This window comes from Ursus americanus, chromosome 17, assembly GCF_024610735.1.
Source record: "Ursus americanus isolate L20-20 chromosome 17, mUrsAme1.1.p, whole genome shotgun sequence".
Taxonomy (NCBI): Eukaryota; Metazoa; Chordata; class Mammalia; order Carnivora; family Ursidae; genus Ursus; species Ursus americanus.
In genome coordinates this window covers 23,966,648-23,986,753 of record NC_142143.1, presented here as the reverse complement: position 1 = coordinate 23,986,753, position 20,106 = coordinate 23,966,648, and the positions used below count along the sequence as shown (strand labels likewise).

At 46.1% G+C, this 20,106-nt stretch overlaps 1 protein-coding gene across 1 annotated transcript in view; it reads left to right on the top strand.

Annotated features, from left to right (window-relative positions):
• Positions 1-20,106, top strand: part of ELK3 (ETS transcription factor ELK3) — a 66,732-nt gene that overhangs the window by 8,282 nt on the left and 38,344 nt on the right. The window contains exon 2 of the mRNA XM_045779480.2: positions 19,537-19,745. Coding sequence (XP_045635436.1) covers positions 19,539-19,745 — 207 coding nt within the window. The 5' untranslated portion in view covers positions 19,537-19,538. The remainder of the gene's footprint in view (positions 1-19,536; positions 19,746-20,106) is intronic.

The window sequence follows — 20,106 nt, the reverse complement described above, 5'->3', positions numbered from 1 at the left end:
TTTGGAAGGTTTTGCTTCAGAGGCTAAAATATAAGCCCTGATTGTCAGAGTTCATTTGAAAGTGAAGACGATAAGCATTGACGTGTGTGTGTGTGTGCGTGTGCGCGTGTGCGTGTGTGAATCTTCACATTCTAGGCGACAAGAGGAATGCCTGAGTCGAAGAGAGTGGGACAATATGCTCTCACTTTTTGCTCCTCTTACATCTAGAGCTGCTCTCCTCATGTAGGATTCGAGCCCCAAGAGAGAAGACGGGAGCATAAGGGGACATTTGCTAAACTTCTCACCCAAAAGAACCATTATTTCACTGTGGGAACTCAGAGAAAACTTGGATTTTTAAAAAATATAATTTATAGGAGAGGACAAAGTGCAGATTCCTAATTTCAGCCAGCCCCATGAAGAATATACAAGAAGGGAGCTAACCTTTTAAGCTTATTTGGGAGAGCGTGTCTGGATGCAGTGCCTTGATGTTCTCATATGGTTTTGCATTTTGAAATCTTCTGGAATCTAAAATCCATGAGCGTTGGTAGGGAAGTTGTTTCTGCTAAGGTCTCTGCCTGTTTTCCAAGATCTGGAAACTGATCGCTTAGACCAGAAGGTGTTGGGTGGTAGAGCATCGCCTTTTATTTTTATTTCATTTTTTCTTTTTAAAAGTGTTTTAGAACAAACATCTCCAAATTCTCCAAGTGGCATTCTGGATTCAGGATTGGAACTGATGAAACCCCAGGCAGAGACCTGTCGTCACATCTGTGCAGAGCCCCTAGTGGAGGGCAGGAATGCCTGTTGATGGGCCAAACTCCTCTTTGATATTCGAGGCAAAAGCATCACTCAAGTCAGCCCCTCGATGTTCCCTGACCCTTGCTTAATTCACTGCTTTGGATGCTTCAGTGCTGATTCTCAATTCTGCGTTTATGATACTTGGATAAATTGAGCGATTTGAAGAGTGCTAACATTTTCTTAAAGTGAATTACTTTTATTACAAATGTATATGCTGTTAGAAGAGGCCTTGAATCAAACAAAATGTCCCAAGTACCCTGGGGTTCTCCAAAGCTCAGAGTCCCTGCTCTCAAATGAGAACATTGCCCTGTTTGATTTAAATCAGAGCTGGACCACAAGAACACATCCTCTGCCAGCCTTTGCCACAGCCTTTGCTTTTTCTTTCTTTCTTTTTTTTTTTTTTTCCTCTTAACCTAAATATTAAGACCTAATTTGTCTTCGGGAGAAGGAGAAACTTTAAGACCTTGACATAGAAGATCATACATGCTCCAGATGATGAAAATGCAAAAAGGGTGACTTTCTTTAGCAAGGGGGGAAAGATCCTCTAAAGCAGGATCAGCTGTTATTATTTTTTTTTACAGTTAATACAGTCTTGTGGAACAATTATTGGAAGAGTAGAGTATCCATGTTGTATGTGACATTTCAGGAAAGGGCCCAGCCACGCTCGTGGACAGCAGATTCCCGAATGGGAAGTAAGGGCCGTGAGGACGCTTTGGGGTGTCTATCTGCTGTTTGATGCACGTGTACCAACAGCCAGTCTTTTCCATCAGATGTTGTTGCAGGCTTCTCGAAGGACATTGGTGTGCACGTTAGCTGGGCACAAATGAAGGAACCATCGGTCTTCCGCTTGATGGCCCTGTCCATGTTCTTTGGTTCATTTATTCAGTGCACGTGGGGGGTTAGTAAATAGGTTTAAAATACAAGGCATTGGGAGAGTTTTGAAATCACTATTTTTACAACAGTTTTCTTAGAAATAACTGGACTCACCATGAACACCAAGATATTTTAAATGTGCTCCACTTACTGCAGCTGGTCGACAAGTCAGGCTCGATTTTAACTAGACACTCAGTGGAAAACGAGATGTCTTTGGGGCGCCACTGTGCCCTTCCGCCATTATACTTTGGCCTCGTCTTAAAAAGAACTCTATGAAAAGTTATTGAAGTTTAGAAGAACCCCTGCATTTGGTCCCATAACCACCATCTGTAGCAAAAGGCACAAAAATGTGAGGGAAATTTATGCATGTGGAGACAGTAAAACCATAAAAGGGCTGGTCTACCTTCACGACTTGAGATGCAGCTGAAACCCCCACAGGTGTCCACCACATGAGTGGGTGATGACATTTGGAAGACTGCAGCCCACTGTTTTTTTATAGATCCCTTGCAAAGTGAGTATATTATCATACCAGATTATGTAAAAATGTTGATGCCTCGCATTTGCATTTCCTAAACCATGAAAGGGTTTTGCTGAGAAGAGCACGGAAGGAAGGAAGGCGGGGCGGCTAAAGTGCCCACAGAATGTAGAAGCCCCTAGAAGCCCGGAGGAGTCCATTTCCTTGCTTAGCTAGCCATCCATGTGAGGTGGCCCTTGGGCTTCTCAACAACCTCTAAAGCTGTCACAGATCCCAGGAGCCCCTAACTGTATTAGCGGCACGACGGTTTGAAGCAGGACCCAAACACGAGCTCATGTCCACATACACCGGCTGAATCTTGACCTTTCCAGGAGCCGCCACATTTTGACATATGCTAAATTTCAGAAAAAAGGAAAAGATTTATCATATTGTGAGCCATTTGTAAATTAGCAGCTCAAAAATGCTGTCTTATAAAGTTTTAACACTGATCATATACTCCCAAAGAACACTGAGATCAGCTCACGAGTATCACTTTCTCTTGTACTCTTTTTAAAAGCCGTCTGAAGCAGTTTTAGTAGCTTTACCCCACGAAGACAGGAAGCCGACTTTGCCAGGAGGGCTGATGTTGGGGACTTAACCTTCCAGAAATGATTGAGGACATGATCCTTTATGATTTTAAGTTCCATAGAAGAGACAAGAGAAGTCTCTCTGGGAAGACCATGACGTCTCTCCCTCTCCAGGCCACTCCTAGGGCCGTGAGGGAAAGCTGGAAGGAGAAGGTCAAGGGTTCCTAAGCTGAGCAGCCTGACGAGTCATGCGTGCGTGAGAAGCAGCGGCTGGTGAAGAGAGACATGTTCGATTGCTAGGAAGTGAGGTAGAGAGACGGAACCACACATGCGCAGCCTGGGGGACCCGCGGGGGCTTTGGCAGGACAGGGGAGCAGAAGCCAGGGTCACACCGGAGAGAGATTTGGGGGGACAGGGATCTGGGCCACGAGGAAGGGCTCTGGGCCTTTCCCGGGGTGGCCCTCGGGGGGCAGACGTGCAGCGCGGATGTTGGAGGCGCCCCAGGGTGGAAGCAGCCCGGCCAGGGAAGGTGCGCAGATGGTCACCTTTCTGGCGGGAAGCGCCCAGAGCTGCCGCAGGACCGGGATGCTGAGCACAGCTGTGCAGATTTCCCGGCCCCCAGGGTCCCCTGGGAATCCTCCTGAGAGGAAGAGATGGTGTCGCAGCCCACACCTGACCCCACCCGGGGCCTCCTTCCTCCCCACCCTGGTGTCCGCTCCGTGTGTGCGCACGTGTGGGGGACAGGGAGGGCCGTGTCCGGGATCCTCTGCGTGGCTGGCATTTGAGGAGCGGCCCGAGGAAGAGGGGCCCAGTGCTGCTTGCCACTGATGGACAAGAGCAGTGTCCAGATTTTTCATGAGAAGAGCTAAGATGTGAAGTTTCTTTGACGAAACATATTTTATCTTGCATTTTTTTTTCTAACGTTTCCACTGGGTGGTGCTGCGGGAATTCCTACCTTTTGCCTTGGATCTACCCTTCCCAGAAAGACGCCTCTAGAGCATAATAGGAGGAAGTCCTGATTTAGAAAGATTTTACAGTTTCAACACAATAGAAGGGTTTGGAGGATGCGCTGGCAGGAAATGTTTTAGTTTCTGGATGTGGAAAATCCGCCATCATTTTGTATCATGCAGAAGTTTTCGGACTATGCCGGGTATAGACTTTTTGGCCTTCACCAACTAATTATTTAGCACAGAAAAGCTTTCAAGTTTATCTGAAAGATTATGGTTTCATTCTAGTGGAGGCAGTGTGTAAGATTTCCTTTATTTTTTGATTTTCATAGAACTGTCATAACCCGGTGAGCAAACAAACGTTTCCTGATGTTAAGACAACCATAGATTTAAAAAATATCTCTGCTAAGGTTTGATTTGAAGCTGAAGGCATTGTTCCATTCCCGTTTTAAAGATCACTTGTGCAGGGCATTGACCAAAAGGGTAACTTGGATTTTTATTTTCAAAATAATCGTATAGAGTCTTTCAGTGTGATGGCACTCGTGTATCGAGGGGGAGAGGGTTCGCCTTATCCCTGCTTTACAGATAAAGAAGTTGAAACAGAGAGAAGTTGACCTCCCTGCCTGAGACCATGCAACTCTTTAAGGCCCTGCCTGCGATGGAATTTATGTTCTGATTTCCAACTTTTCCCCTTACGCATAGGGATCAGGTTTTTAAAATATGAACAGTACAGAAGTGTAGGTAAAAGATTTTTCATTCAAAGGCCTTTGAAATAGAAGAATCCAGGGAAGTATGGGAGGAAAAAAATACCCACTGGGACTTAGGGAGCTTATTCAATGGAAGCTCACATGTAAGGACCGTTTGCAAGACTTTAAGTAAGTTGTACCGAATGCAAGACAGCATTTTGTTTTCATGTGCTTGTCGCGGTCCTCCACAAAATCCCAAACACTGCTTCCTTAGAACCTGAAACAGGGCTTCCCGGAGGTGTTTGTTTCTAAAGGAACAATTCTGAGCTCCTTGCCGGGTGCCGGTGCCGCACTGGGCACTGTCATATAGTTTTTGTGGGGTTTCCAGTCTGTCCCTATCCGCAGGCAAAGTGCTGCCCATGATTCCTTCTATTGTTAGGAGACATGCATGCAGGGTTTGGACTGTCTCTCTGGAGCCAGGCTAGATCCCTCGCATTTCTTTTCTTGACTTTCACCCTCTTGTTCTGCCAGCCTGTGTGCCCACACCAAGCAGGAGGATGGGCTCTCCTGCTGAAAGGGAGCCAAGGTGCAGAAGGGACAGCTTCTCCTGTCTTCATAATCAAGAGCCTGCCTCGATTATTTAGCGTGGAATGAACCTGGAGCGTGTCTAAACCAACAGATCTTTTTAAAGAGAAATTGGTTTAAAAAGGTGATGATGGCCTGGGTTCACAGTTTTTCTCTTAAAACGGGGCCAATTGGAATAACTGGAGTCACAGATGAAGCAAAGTCCGAAATAAACAAGGAAATGTCCTGATTTGATTCATAGTGGGAACGTTACATCTCCCACTGAGTTAAAATGAGGCTTCTCTCTTAACAGCAGTGAGGTGTGCATATAAGAAATGTAGCCTCTGCTGGAGGAACTCTGTGTGATGATTAAGGACCTGGACTTTGGAGCCAGATGCCCCTGAATATGAGTCTCTGTTTGTCCATATTACTCCTGTGGCCATGAGTGTCTTATTTCACCTTTTGAAGTCAAGACTTCCCCATGGAGTATTAAATTTAGATGTGTATCAAGTGCTGAGCCCAATGCCTGGTACATAATAAATGCTCATCAAATGTGCACACTAAAAAGGAAAAGCTCCTATTTAAAGAAATAACAGATTTGGGGGGGTGGATATTAGCTCTTTTCTTGAGAATTCCATGGAATCTTAGTACTGCTGGTCAGGGAGGATGTACTTAACATTTCCTTTAGAATAGGACTCTTTATTTGCTCTTTATAAATTATCTTTAGTGTTTTACAAATCCTATTGAAATTATGTGTATTTCGTATGAGTTTAACTTTATTTCCACCCCTAGAGAATTTCAGATCCTCAAAAGAGTCCATGGACCAAATCTAGGAAGAAGATACTGCTCGGGGATGTGAGTGTGTGTGTGAGTGTGTGTGTGTGTGTGTGTGTGTGTGTGTCTATTCTCTATGTGATAATATGCTTTTAAGTTGACTCTATGAGATTGTGGGTATTTGGCTGTTTTGGACCCTTACAAACAATTTCATACAGTCCAACTTAATGGTGATAATTGTGAAGAAATATGATTTGAAACAGTGTCATAATGAAAGAGATTATAATGAGGTATGAGTATAGCTTCTTTTCATACATTATTTATCAAAAGCTCACAAGGTAAACTTTGTCAGGGAGCCTCGGACCACTGGTAATCCAATTTATCTAAAATAACTTCTGTGTACCGTACTCTAAAGTAGTCTGGATTTGCACTGGGGATTTATCGGTGGCTTTATCACATCCAATGAATCATTTTTCTAGCTCCATATGCTTTTGATCCAAATGGCTACTGTTGAAGGAGAATTTGCTTAGTATTTTTTTCCCTTTTGAATTCATAGGGTTAATTACTCTGGGGAGGAAACAAAAGTCTCAGTGAGTTTTCTTGGGCAATAAGAACAGCAGTGTTCTTCCAGAAAGCAGAGTTTGGCCGTCGTGTTGAGGGTTAAAACCGAGCTGACACACAAAGCAAAATGAAACCAGAGCTGCAGTTACAAAGTGGGACAGATGTAGGAGGCCAGGTTTCCTGTGGCCCATTTTCCAGTTTCCTGCCTGCAACCTGCAGAAGAGGAAGCTGAATGTTACCAAGTATGAGAACTGAAGGGGGACGTGCTTCAGGCCAGAATTAAGATAGGCGCAAAAAACATGGGCAACAAAAACAATTGCAAAGAAAGTGAACGTTTGGGTTTTCATCCAGAAAAGTCTGGGAAGGAACAACCCGTCTGTTTCAAGAAAAAGACATTGTCAGTAAAGCCTGTGCTTCCCGACGAGACTCTGTGGAGGGGGACCTGGGGACGGGCCCAGGTTGTCGGAACCTCTGAGTTTTATGGTCCTACTCCTCTTTCAGGACGTGGTCTGCTCTTTAAATACAGTGGGTTACCTGAAAAGATTTTCCCTGCAGTGCCCAGGATTTCTAAATCTGTTTCCTGGGCATGTCGATATACGAGGGAGGTGGATGTGGTTACCCGAGTGGCTATAATGAACTACAGCCTCATTTTGGGAAGGCTGGGTGACCAGTTGGCTGCTTTGATCTAGCAGGCTTGTATTCCTTTAACTGCCCAATAAAATTGTGTGTGATGTTTTCAAAGAAGAGATTAAATGGTGATGTGTATGTTTAAGACTGCAGAGCGTACATTCTGTGTGTGTGTGTGTGTGTGTGTGTGTGTGTGTGTGTGTGTCTACCTGACAAGACATGAGGGGAGAGGCAGGGCTCCTGCAGTCAGAAGACACTGGAGAAGTGGACAAGTCCATCTTTCTCCAGAGATTAAAAAAAAGAATAAAATTATGTGTGGGCTCATTAGCACATTATAGAAGAGTCTCTGAAGTCAGTTACAACCTCCACCCTAAGGGTGAAAAATTGAGATTCAAAGAAATTTAGATTCACTCTACTAACCTTTTTATGGAATGCCTGTGGTCTGCCGGGCGCCATGTTGGAATTGCTGGGTGACACTAGTGTAAGGACGGCTAACACTGAATAGCTCCACTGGTGGGAGCCTTGTGGAAAGCACCATAGAAGACACAGATGAAAGCAACAGTAAGCCTTGCTGAAGGCTCACAACAGGGCACTGTGCTGAACTTTCCCCATGCACCCTCTCACTCAAATGGACTTGTCTCTTTGAGGTACAGAGAAATAGGTTTGTACTTCTGGGACGACCAATTATTTATGAACCCTCTGGACTGATTATGGTTTCTTCAAGCCCAGAAAGAACAAACTCTGCACCAAGAACATTAGGCAATTTGGGGATGTTGCCAAATAGGGAACACAGAGGTGCCCAGGTGAGCTCAGTGCAGGTCTATCTGAAACCATGGGGTAAGACTGGCTAGGGTTGTATAATAGCAGGGTGGGGTGGGAAATGGCATGAATATACAGATGTGGGAGGAAGTAGAATGGCTCAAACACGCTTTCCCTGCCAGAGTTAATGCAGCCGTCCATTTACTTTTCCAAAGGAAACTCACCCACAGAGAAGTCACCGATGAACCAATGGAGTTACTTCTAATGTACCCAGAGACAACACAGTTTCATGGGTCTCTTTTACAGTGCCCCCCACCCCCCCATCCCTGTCTCTTTCCTCAGATGGAAGAGAATTTGTAAATTCTGTAAATTGTATTTGTAAAACTGTACTTGAAGAACATGGCCAACTTATTATAAACGGTAAATAAGTAGACTGAGCAATGGCTAATTTCCCTCTCCCTATGCCTCCTGCCCTTTAAACATGGGCAATCTGTAGATATTCACAGAATGAATGAGAATATAAACATTTGTTAATAAGTAAAAAGAGCTTTAAGGGCCTTGAACTTGGCCTCACAGATGGGCATTTTTTAAAATTTTACATGTGGCGGTTGATGATAATTAAAATGTCTTTTGAAAATAAATTTAAGTAGGGCGCCTGGGTGGCTCAGTCAGTTAAGCATCTGCCTTCAGCTCAGGTCATGATCTGGGGGCCCTGGGATCAAGCCCCATATCAGGCTCCTGGCTTGGGTGGGAAGCCTGCTTCTCCCTCTCCCTCTGCTGCTCCCCCTGCTTGTGCTCTCTCTCTCTCTTGCTCTCTCTGTCAAATAAATAAAATCCTTAAAAAATAAATAAATAAATTTAAGTAATCTTTATTCCACCTCATAAAAATAATAAAGACGTCAAGTGTGGGCTGCATAGTTAGAAATGCTGTCCTTACTTAATGCTTTAAAGGTATTCTGTGCTGAGTTACTGCCTATCTCAAATGATACAAATTGTTGCTTTCCAATTCCTTGACTTAAGTACCTAAGGTTTGTTTTATATAATGAAACGGTTCCTGCCCTTTCTCTTGGGCATTGATAATATAATGGGATACAAACACTTAGTAGGTGCTGCTGTGGACAGAGGAGTGGAAATAAGACAATTTTGAAGGTTAAAGTGTTAACATGCAGCCTCTTTTCTCTAACCATTCAAGTTTTAGCAAGCAAAAAGACATATTTATTGAGCACCTGTTTTGTTTGCTTCTTACACAGGAGTTTTCTCCTTTCCTTGAGCCCTCTAATTTCTGACTAAAATTGTTTTGTTTTGTTTTCTAAGTTGGCCAATTTCTTTAGTTCCCACAATATGTAAGCTTTAGAAAATCAAATAATTCTGTCCCCTCAACTCCCTTACCTTAGTGTAACTTTAAAAATGAAACCAGGAACATACAAAGAGAAGTGTTAGGTTGCCATCAATAGAAAGAAGAAAAAATAAGTTGGTATTTCGACTTCTAAGAATGGCAGCAAAAACCTCATTCTTTGCATAGAGTCTGGGCCGCCCCATCTCGCATCAAGATGTTTGGCGCCACCCTGTGGCCGACAGAAAGAATGCCCACTTCCGAGAAGAGGAAAAGCAGCTTCTAGGAGGAAAGAGGCAGCGTGAAGAGAGGTTCCCCAGGGGCACGTCTAGGTTTTGTGGGGCTTGTAGCATAAGCAGTTTGGAGAGACCCTCTTTGTACCACCCCCTCCAAATTAGAAATACAAAATTACCAGGACCCCTAGCAAAGAGCTGGTCCCTGAGCATTAACTTACACTATTCACTGTAAGTTGGCCTCGAGAGGCAGGTTCCAGGTGCCCAAGCAGTGCTGGCAGTGGTGGGTAGAACCGAGTCTTCTGTCAGCCCAGCAGCTGCTGGAGCCTTGGTGGAACCGAAGGGAGCACATAATCCCTGCTCCTTGGTGACTTCTGTTTTTCAGGCTCAAGTGGGAGAGGTTGCCTCTGGGTAAATTGCGGTAAATTTCCTTCCAGCAAACCCCTCCCCCCCCCCCCCTCCCCGCCCCGGCCTGATTCTTGCTTTGGCCTTTACTGATGCTTCCAAGCCTGCTGTGGGGGACTTCAGCCGCTCTTCTCTCACCCCTTTAAAGTTTTACCCACCCTTCAGTTTGAAGGGTGAGTGCTCTTACTCCCTCCTCTAGAAAGCCTTCTCCAAAGAGCCTAATCCTAGTTCTCGTGCGTGTTCCAGGCAGTATTACAGAGCAGGTAAGGGTGCAGGCTGTGGCATGTGTTAACCTCAGTTTTATTTTTTCGTTCACTCATGTGACAAATGTTCGCTGGGTGTCTAGGGTGACCTGTCACTGATCTAAGCTGGGGATAGGTCAGCAAGCAAAACAAAGGTCGGTACTCACTGAGTCAGCATTTGGGAACAGTACTTCCCAGGCCATCAGTGGAAAAGGACTAGTTTTTAAAATTTCTTAAACACTGTGGACTGATAATTTTGTGACATACAAGAAAAATAAAGAATAAAGATACCAAAATAGCAGCCCAATTTTTAATGATAGATTTTACAGGCATGAAATGACATTTCAATAAAATAAGTGTAATGAGAAAAAGAATTACATAGCCACTGAAAGTGCATGCAAAGGCAATTAATATAGAAGATCATTATTAGGGGCGCCTGGGTGGCACAGCGGTTAAGCATCTGCCTTCAGCTCAGGGCGTGATCCCGGCGTTATGGGATCGAGCCCCACATCAGGCTCCTACGCTGGGAGCCTGCTTCTTTCTCTCCCACTCCCCCTGCTTGTGTTCCCTCTCTCGCTGGCTGTCTCTATCTCTGTCAAATAAATAAATAAAATCTTTAAAAAAAAAAAGATCATTATTAATAACTGGTAACTTTTTGCCCTGTAGTAATTTTAACCAAACAAAAAGGTTGTAAGTGAACCAGAGATTCCTTGTATTAAATGCCTATAAGCACACTTTAAACAAACACCATATTTATCAACACTAAACTTTCAATGGAGGAAGAGTTTGCCTCTTGCTGACTAATGAATTTAATCTAGGTTAGATACAATAATGCTACTTGCGGGACATGATGTATCTAAACTACTTGTGTTTTGTTTCAATTACACTGGAGAGAAGCCAGTCTCACAGAGGTATGTTGACCTCACTAGAAAAGAGATTTTGCAACCCATTTCCACAAACTCGGTGTATTAATTTTTCTTTTTTTAATGATTTTTTTAATGATTTTTTATTATGTTAGTCACCATACAGTACATCCCCGGTTTCCGATGTAAAGCTTGATGATTCATTAGTTGCATATAACACCCAGTGCACCATGCAATACGTGCCCTCCTTACTACCCATCACCGGTCTATCCCATTCCCCCACCCCCTCCCCTCTGAAGCCCTCAGTTTGTTTCTCATAGTCCATAGTCTCTCATGTTTCATTCCCCCTTCTGATTACCCCCCCTTTCTTTATCAGTGTATTAATTTTTCTTAACATTCATCTAAAAGCAAGTATTGCTGCATTTTAAAATCCGTCTTCACTCCTTGGTTAGTTGCCAGTTCCCACGATTTTTCCTATAGTTATATTTAAATCTTTTTTTTTTTTAAAGATTTTATTTATTTATTCGACAGAGAGAGAAACAGCCAGTGAGAGAGGGAACACAAGCAGGGGGAGTGGGAGAGGAAGAAGCAGGCTCCTAGCGGAGGAGCCTGATGTGGGGCTCGATCCCATAACGCCGGGATCACACCCTGAGCCGAAGGCAGACGCTTAACGACTGCGCCACCCAGGCACCCCTATATTTAAATCTTCTAATGAAATCAGTGAATTCTAGATTTTTGTATACTTTTGGGTTATGACTGAAAAACCTTGAATGTCACACATTTTAGCGTGGTTCCAGTTCACGATTCTGACTAGTACATAGCTGGTGCCAGTGAGCTGGACCTACACTGATCACGTATGTGGATATGGTGATAATGACAAATTACAGAAGTCTCTGTACACTTGCTCTCGATTTCCGTACTCCTCTTGTCACGGGCCGTGATCCACAGTTGGCGCTGCTGACCACACACTGAGCAGACTGTTCCGGGGCCCCTGCTTTTCCACAGCTGGTCTTCCATTTTCTCATCGACAAAGTGGGAAGGGTAAATGTATTCAACTCCTAGAGGTGTCGTCCGAATTAAATGAGATAATACAGGGAGAGGGCTTGATGGAGGGTGAGGACTTAGTAGAAGCGCCTGCTGCATACAGAGAAGGCAAAGATAAGGCTCTTAAGATTAGAAGAGACAGACGAATGAAGGACTAAGTCTGTGAGGCAGGCCGTGAGACATGCTGAAAAGATCCCTGACATGAGCGTTTGCCCCGTGTGTACGTGTAAGTGTGCGTGTACGTTGCTTTCATGTGGGAGCAGCCGGGCAGCCTTTCTGTCTCCTCAGCCCGTCGTGCCTATTGTTTGAGCCACCCGATCCAGCGTCATCCTGACGGCTGCGTTTTACTGCTGTCCCCCGGTGGCCAGAGGAAGTGTGCCTGAGATGAGTTAGTGTGCCGGGGGACTGGGGCTAGTGCCCTTGACTTAGGGAGAGATGTTGAGACGCCAGTGCCACGTGGCCGGGAGGCTCGCAAGGAGGCAGACGAGGGCGCCAGGGCCAAAGAGCGTGGTCAGCGTGTCCGGTCTGTAGCACCCTTCTCTGTGCGGCTCGTCCAGATTCAAGAAGGAGTCAAGGATAAGATTTGCAGGCTTTGAAAACAAAAGAGTTGAAGACACAGAATGGGGGTGGAAAGCCACACTCAGTCTGCCTAGGTGTCTCCCCTGTTTGGGGCCACAAGACAAGCCCTTTACTCGTGGCCAGCTCCGCCCCTTTCCTCTCCACATCTGTTGCCCTGGCCGGCAGTGTGGGCTCCAGCACTGGTGGTCGTAAGCATGTTGTCACAGGTGTCCCTTGGGAGGTCACTTTAGAACACTTCCCTTTTTCTGACCCAGTAGCTTTCATCTACATGACTCCTTGCCCTCCCCCCTCCAGGAGCATAAGAAGTGGGGTGGAATTAGCCCCAAGGGAGGTGTGGGCACCCACGGGCTCAGAGCAGCTGGGAGGCATTTTGAACCAATGTTTCTTAAGCTGGAGTCAGCAAATATGTGCCCAGGGATCTGAGTTTTCTCAGAATTCAAAAAAAATTTTTTTTGTCCTTTCATTTTTGATGATAGTCTAAAATAACAAAATAAACATATTTCAAGTCACTTTATAAACAGTCACCAAAGAGCTGAAGATTGTCCTTGGATTCCAGTGACTTCATTAGGGTCATTGCCTAATGAACACAAAAACCACAATGACACAGTATCGAAATGAAGCCTTTGAGCTAGGTGAAAGCCAAATGACCTCACAACATGCTCTATGAAGAGGTTTCCTTGTTGCTTAAAAAATAATAGTAAACGTTTCGATAACACCAGGTAGCAGGTATAGTTCAACTGCATTATGAGTAACTGAAGTGGTCCTTACAACAGCCTTGTAAGAGAGATGCTTTTATTATCACCATCCCCACTTACTTATGAGGATTATGAGACGCAGAAAGGCTAAGGAACTTACCCAAAGTCCCACAGCCAGACGGGACCAGTACTTGAATTGGAACCCGGAGGGGCTGGCTGCTCTTACCCGCTTTGTAACCTTCCAAACAGACAAAGTGGCTCGTTCTCTCCCTGCAGCAGCTTGTCGAGAATAATTGTGCTTCAGTGAAAAACGGTGCCCCCTCTGGGTGATGTGGTTCTGATTTTAGGGAAGCTAATTTACAACTCTGTTAATTATAGATAAGTGACAGCAAAGTAGCTATTGTCTATAGACATGCAAATTCTGTTCTCTCCGTGTCTCTCTCTCTCTCTGTGTGTCTCTCAGTGCTCAGTTGACTTCTGTCCCACCCTCAGGTTTGCCCCATGTGTGCACTCATTTCAGTGTTTCTCATCTACAAATGCTTCTATCCATTCGGATATTTTTTAACTTGTTCTAAGGCCTGCCTAGTTCCTTCCTTGACGAGTGAATAAAATAGAATCTTTACCATGTCTTCATTTTTATGTCTGTGTGAGAGCAATGATTTTACCCATTTTGAAAATTATGTGTGTTTTTTTTTAAGATTTTATTTACTGGCCGAGAGTGAGACCGCACAAGCAGGAGGAGGGGGAGGGGGAGGGGGAGAGGGAGAAGCAGACTCCCTGCTGAGCAGGGGGTCTGATGCAGGACTCAGACCAGAGCCCAGGACCCTGGTATCATAACCTGAGCCCAAGGCAGATGTTTAACCAACTAAGCCACCCAGGCTCCCCCAAAATTGCTTTAAAAAAGGAATTTCTCAACCCCTAGCTTCTCAGCGAGGCGCTCTGTGACCTTCTGCTGACGCCACCCTCCTCCCCTGGCTTCCACCCCCTTAAACTGCTCTGGCTGTGGTTTTCCATAGCTCTGTTCTTCTGACACTACAGTTGAATATTTCTATGTTTATTGTTGTTTACGGCCTGTCTTCTCCTGTTGGAATGTGAGCTCCCTGAGGACACAGAGGTCTTCATCTGTTCTGTTCAGTGATATCTCCCAAATGCCCAGATGGTGTCTTGGAGTAATGTGGACACTCAAAAAAGAAAAAATTTTCTTTTTCGAAAGAAGTGGGGAGAGAATTGAATCTTTATAGGGTATAGCGGTATAAGCACAAAAGGGCTACCTTGGCTCAGTCATTGCCATAACCTTTCCGTGAATGTGGGACATCTTTCAACAAAACATCATCTGTCATAGGTAAAATTAATCAGTAATTTGAATGCAACACAGGCATCTAATTTGTAAACTTCATTTTATCATTATATAAGAATCACAAACCTTGAGGAGCTTATATCCAGTTTTGTTTATATAGAAAGGAGAATATAATAAAAATTTTAATGAAAATAATTTGTCAACACGGGGAACCTATTTTTTCCCCTTGCTCCTTTAAAAGGAAGTATGCAGATTATTCAAATTGGACAAACTCTTTTAAATATCTAATGAAACTTCTATGTGGTGAGATCTGGACTGTAAGTTACAAAGGGAGAGGAGAGCTGGGACAGCTGGCAGGTGGCTTTGTTCTGTGCAGTGGCCTGGAGGTGGGTCTGGCCAGGGTGTGACTGTCGTCTTTGATGGGGAGCGAGCGGAGGGCAAAGTGTCTAATGCTGAGGGGCACCTCTTCTTGTAAGAGCAGTGATGCCTTCAGAAGTGGCTGGGTCCTCTAAATACCAAGTGCGGAGCTTGATCTGTGCGTACAGAATGGCGTCACAAGACCAGACAAAGCTGTATACGTTCAAAACCAGGTCTGGGCCGGGGAAAGAGAAGCCTTTTCTAATGAGCAAAAATTTGATTTGGGAAATATTTTTAAAAGATTTGCAGCAGTTTCTTTCGCGTGTTCTGTATATTTTAAGCAGGGGATTGTGGGGAATCGGTTACAGGAGGTTAGGCTAATGAAATAGTTTAACTTAAAGCAGGTCTCTGTTTGCATAATAACGTATCAAACATAAACTCAAGTATCCACACTTTCTTGAACTTTGTGCTTAATGAGAGCCACAGTTTGCAGTCTGAATTACCCACACTCCTTATGAAGGCAGTCAGATAAATTGGACTTTATTGTACCTGCATTTTAAGACCCAGCACTTCATTAAAGATTTTAGGTGTCAAAGAATTAAAAAAAAGAATTAAGTTTAAAGCTTTTTTCCTGGTGATAGAAATACTCATTTGGATGAATTTGCGAATCTGTTGGTCGTCGTTGGAAGGACATGTTCCCAGTCAGGATGTTAGGATCTTTTCCAGGGTCCCAGAGGGGGCAGGATCTGTCGCAGGCAGAGAGGTGATAGAATGTGAAGCATAATTGTATGTGGAAACAACTGTGTAAATGATGATTAAATGTATTTAGTCATAATTAAAATAAATTAAGATTGGAACTACAAGCAGCCCAGCAAGAGGCCTTGAATGGAGAGAACCGTAGCGGTGATGTCAGCTGGGGGCCTCTCTGCCCCGTTGCCCACATATACTCTTGCGTTTTAATCACCTGGATGGCTCTGCCCAGAGAGAGTGGGAGGGCCCAGAGCCACGTTGCTCCCCGCTGTATCCCAGAATTACCTCTGTCCAGTGTAGAAGGGGGTGACCTGTTCGTAGGTGTGATTATAAACTCATAGGGACAGGTTTCTGGGACTCGTCTCTGAGTAGCGTGTGGCTGGGATTTCCAACAATAAAGATGTGTGTGCTCTACGATCATCGACACTGGAAGACCAGTGAGGGCACAGAAGTGGCCAACAGAGCTGGAGAATGCTAGAATGAGGACCCCAGCACCCGGCTTGCTGTGCGTTAGGCAAGAGTGGCTTGATGCCGAGGTCCCCTCCTGTAGAGTGGTGGCAGTCACGTGTCTAAGAAATCCTCCAGTCCTCAGCGTAGCCCGACTGTGACACCTCGGTGTGGGGAGAGGTGAGGGGGGAAGAAGGAAAGGTTCCAAGGCCCAGCCAGCTGGGGTCTAAGCGCCGCCCTGCTGGTCTCTAAGCGCTTGTCAGGGGTAGCTCTGTGATGCCTCATTCACAGCTCTGTGCCTTCTCTTGGCCCAGTTTCCCTATTCCAGAAATCTATGGGGCCCCTGATATAGGGCCCCACCTCCACCACTTGCTCCTCTACTCTTTTTCATCTCCCTTATCTTTCCTTCCTTCCTTCCTTCTTCTACCTTTCTCTAAGGCCATGGCCGTAGCACCCCACGGTTGTCCCTTGGCCGACTGGTGGCCCTCGCAGTAAAGATCTGCTCAGCCGACCTCCCCCCGCCCCTGGCATTGTGCATGTTTTTTCATGTTTTTTGTTTCGTGTTTTTTCACGTTTAGCTGCACCTCGTGATTGTGAGTGCGAGCCCTACAGTGTAAAGGTAACGGGGTAATGGCACCCCAACGAAGAGAGAATTTTGTAAAGCAAAGATGTTGTCATAGTCAACTTTGGCCACCTAACAAACTTCCCCATGTGTCCTTGGCATACCACGGCATTTATGTTTCTTGCGGTGAGCTTCAGGGATGCTGCCTTTGACTGTGAGTCGTGGGCCTGGGCTCCAGGCTTTGGGTTGAGTTCACGTTGGCTCCAAACAGTGTCATTTTGGGGCAATGAGAGGAGCACAAGAGGAAAAGTGCAAACATGTGGAGCCTCTTAGACCTTGGCTCAGAATCAGCATGGTTATCCCTTCTACTGAACATTTATGTTGGCCAAACGGAATCCTGTGGTCAGGCCCGAATTTCAGTGGGGTGGGAAGAAAGCACTGTACCCCTCCTCGTGCGCTGCTGCGAGGTCACCTGAATGGGAGAGGGAGTGAAAGACTGAGAACGTTTCATGCTCCTAAGTTCTGCCCAGAGAACATGGTTCCCATACCTGGGGTTGGAGTGCCGTGAACAGGGATTCGAGGCAGCACGAGCAGCTCCAAGGAGTCCTGGCTGGTAGAAGCAGTAAGTGTAAATACATTCAAATACACGGATAGGTTTCTGTTGTCCCGTGTGGAACATGCTGGTTTGAGTCCGTTAATGTGCAGGTGGCTGACCGCCTTCCTCCCTGGCACACGAGCCAGAGGCTCGGCTGTCCCTTCCCTCCAGGCCTCCCGACCCGCGGGCAGCCTTCTGCCCTCGGACCAGGTTCCTCTGAGCATCTGCTTAAAGTTTCAAAGATACTTTAAAGCTAACTGTCTGAAGTGTTTGGCCAAAAGAGCACCAAAAAATGTGAGACGACTGTTAGCAATTCTTAGTGCCAGTGATGAGAAGCAAGCTTGTGGCTCACCCACAAATAATCGGGAGGGGGGTTCCTATTGGGAACCGGGGCGGCGAGCTGTCGCGCATCATAGCAGCTGTGCTTACGGGACTCAGGAGACGCAGGGGTGGTTTTGACCTAACAGTGACGTAATTTACTGTCTTACACGCCGAGTGGCCATTGTGGCGAAGACTGATTTCTGTAAAGACTGTCTTCTTTTAAGAGCCATAAATAAAATGCCTTATGGGTTTTTGGAGAGCGTTGTTAATCTGCTTTCCTTTAACCGGAAAGCACACGGTTGCTTAGAGAAATAATAAAACGTGTTCTTTCGGCTAAACACGTGAAAAGGAAGAAGGAAGTGAGTAGTTATTGGACGGCGAGATGCTTTCACTTCCTTCCCCGTGTGGGACAAAAGTCACTTGTCCGTCTGAGAGCGGCCCCTTTAAGAAGAATGCGCAGGAGGCGTTGTGGAATTGACACAAATATTGGTACAAAGGGGGCCTCGAAGCAAGTTGTCCCGGCTACCCGGTGTCCTGGGCCCATGCACCTCGCTCAGTGCGCCTCGGCTCTGCCTTCTCCTTGTTGCTGTCGTTGGGGGTGAACCCTAGTTCTGTCTGGCTCGGTCCCCACTCCCAGCTTGCCTTCGAAACTTTCTCCAGCCAGAAGCCAGCTTTCTACCCTCTGGTCACCGCTGGCTTCCTCAACCCGGCACCCCTCAACTCACTCCCATCCTGCCCAGATTAAAAGCCGGGGCACTCGATGTGTGCAACCATGACAGGTGACCTGAGGTGCAGCTTTTGAGGCCAGCCCAACCACCTCTTCTCTCCTCATGTAACAAACGTGGTTTTTTTCCCTTAGTTGAGAGGATTTATTTTTTTTTTAATTTTATTTTAATTCCACTATAGTGAACATGCAGTGTCATGTTTCAGGTGTACAATATAGTGATTCGACATTGCAGTCATCACTCAGTGCTAATCATGATAAGTGCCCTCCTTAATCCCCATCACCTACTAATGTAAGGACTATTGATAAGCGCATTATTACTAGCAGTAGAATCAGTACCCATTGCCATAAAGTCCTCAAATGTCTAAAGATAAGGAACTGTCTGGGGGAGTGGGAAAAAATTTCTTCAAGAAGGCTCCCTTAGAACTGGGTCATCACAGGTAAGTAGGAGTTTACCAGGCTCCAAGGCTAGGGAACAGCATTTTAGAAGGAAGAGCACTTACAAAGTCCCCACCAGAGTCAAAGGAAGAGAGTATTTTCTAATCCTCTCAATAGCAGGGAAAAAATGCTTTTCCCATCGGAGCAGGTGTGGCCGTGGGTTTGATCTGCCACAAGACAAATGTCTGGGGAAGCAAAGGGCCCTTCACATGGCAGTGGTGATCCTTCAGTTCACCAACCTTTGTCCGTTGGGCCCCTGTGACATGTGGGTGTTCTGCTTGGTTTCCAAGTCCTGCGAAGACGCTGAGCAACCCGACAAAGACCCTTCCCTGGGCAGCATGTCATGTAGTTGTGTAGACAGAGCCCAGTCCCCTACCTAAACACACTCATCATGGGGTCCAGATTTCACGGACTCAGCAGATCACGGACTCAGACTGACCAGCAAAGGACTTGAGAGTCTGAGCTGGAACAGACTCTAGTGTTAAGAGGGGACTCGCTGGGATGGAGAGTCCTTGTGCAGTGGGTAGTTTGTCAATCCATCCTTCACATTCCTTTCGATGCCACCTCACAGCTGGAGGGGACGTGTGTCATGACTACAGGGATCACGGGGCTTCTCTGTATTTCTGAATCTGTGGCTATTCACAAAGATGAATCCAGAAGGCACCTGAGTGCAAGTGGACTGGGTGGGTAGAAATGAAAGCGGCTCTTTGTGGGGTTCACTGGGGGAGGGAGGGCAGGAGATGAGGCATCCATCCTGAGGCCCGCTCCCCACCGTTGGGGTGGGCACCTGTGCTGGTGGCTCTGATCTGGCCCCCTTCCCCCCAGGTATGGAGAGAGCCATTACACTGACCTGGCCCCCTCCCCCCCAGGTATAGAGAGAGTGATCACACTGACCTGGCCCCCTTCCCCCCAGGTATGGAGAGAGCCATTACACTGACCTGGCCCCCTCCCCCCCAGGTATAGAGAGAGTAATCACACTGACCTGGCCCCCTCCCCCCCGGGTATGGAGAGAGCGATCACACTGACCTGGCCCCCTTCCCCCCAGGTATGGAGAGTGCGATCACACTGTGGCAGTTCCTGTTGCAGCTGCTGCTGGACCAGAAACACGAGCACCTGATCTGCTGGACCTCCAACGATGGTGAATTCAAGCTCCTCAAAGCAGAAGAAGTGGCCAAACTGTGGGGCCTCCGGAAGAACAAAACAAACATGAACTATGATAAGCTGAGCAGAGCCCTTCGATACTACTATGACAAGGTAAACCCTCGACCCCGTGGGAGGTGGTCTCGGGTGGGTGGAGCGCCACCCGCACATTTCCCCGATGAAAGCAGATCCTCGGGGACCATGAAGCAAATTACAAACATCAAATGGAGGCAATTTATGCAGGTTTTTCTGGTCGAGGGGAAAGCTGTGCCATAGGGATTTTTTTTTTCTTTCTGGAAGCCCTTTGGGTGTTCCTGTGGGTCAAATTTTGTTCCCTCTGCATTTTCCCTTAGAGTTGCTGCAAACCTTTGCTAACAACAGAAACGAGTCGTAGGGAAGGTCCTAGGGCCTCCCTCATCGTCAGTTGCTTGAGCGACAGAATGAATGTTGAGATCTAGAAAGTCTGAGTATCCCG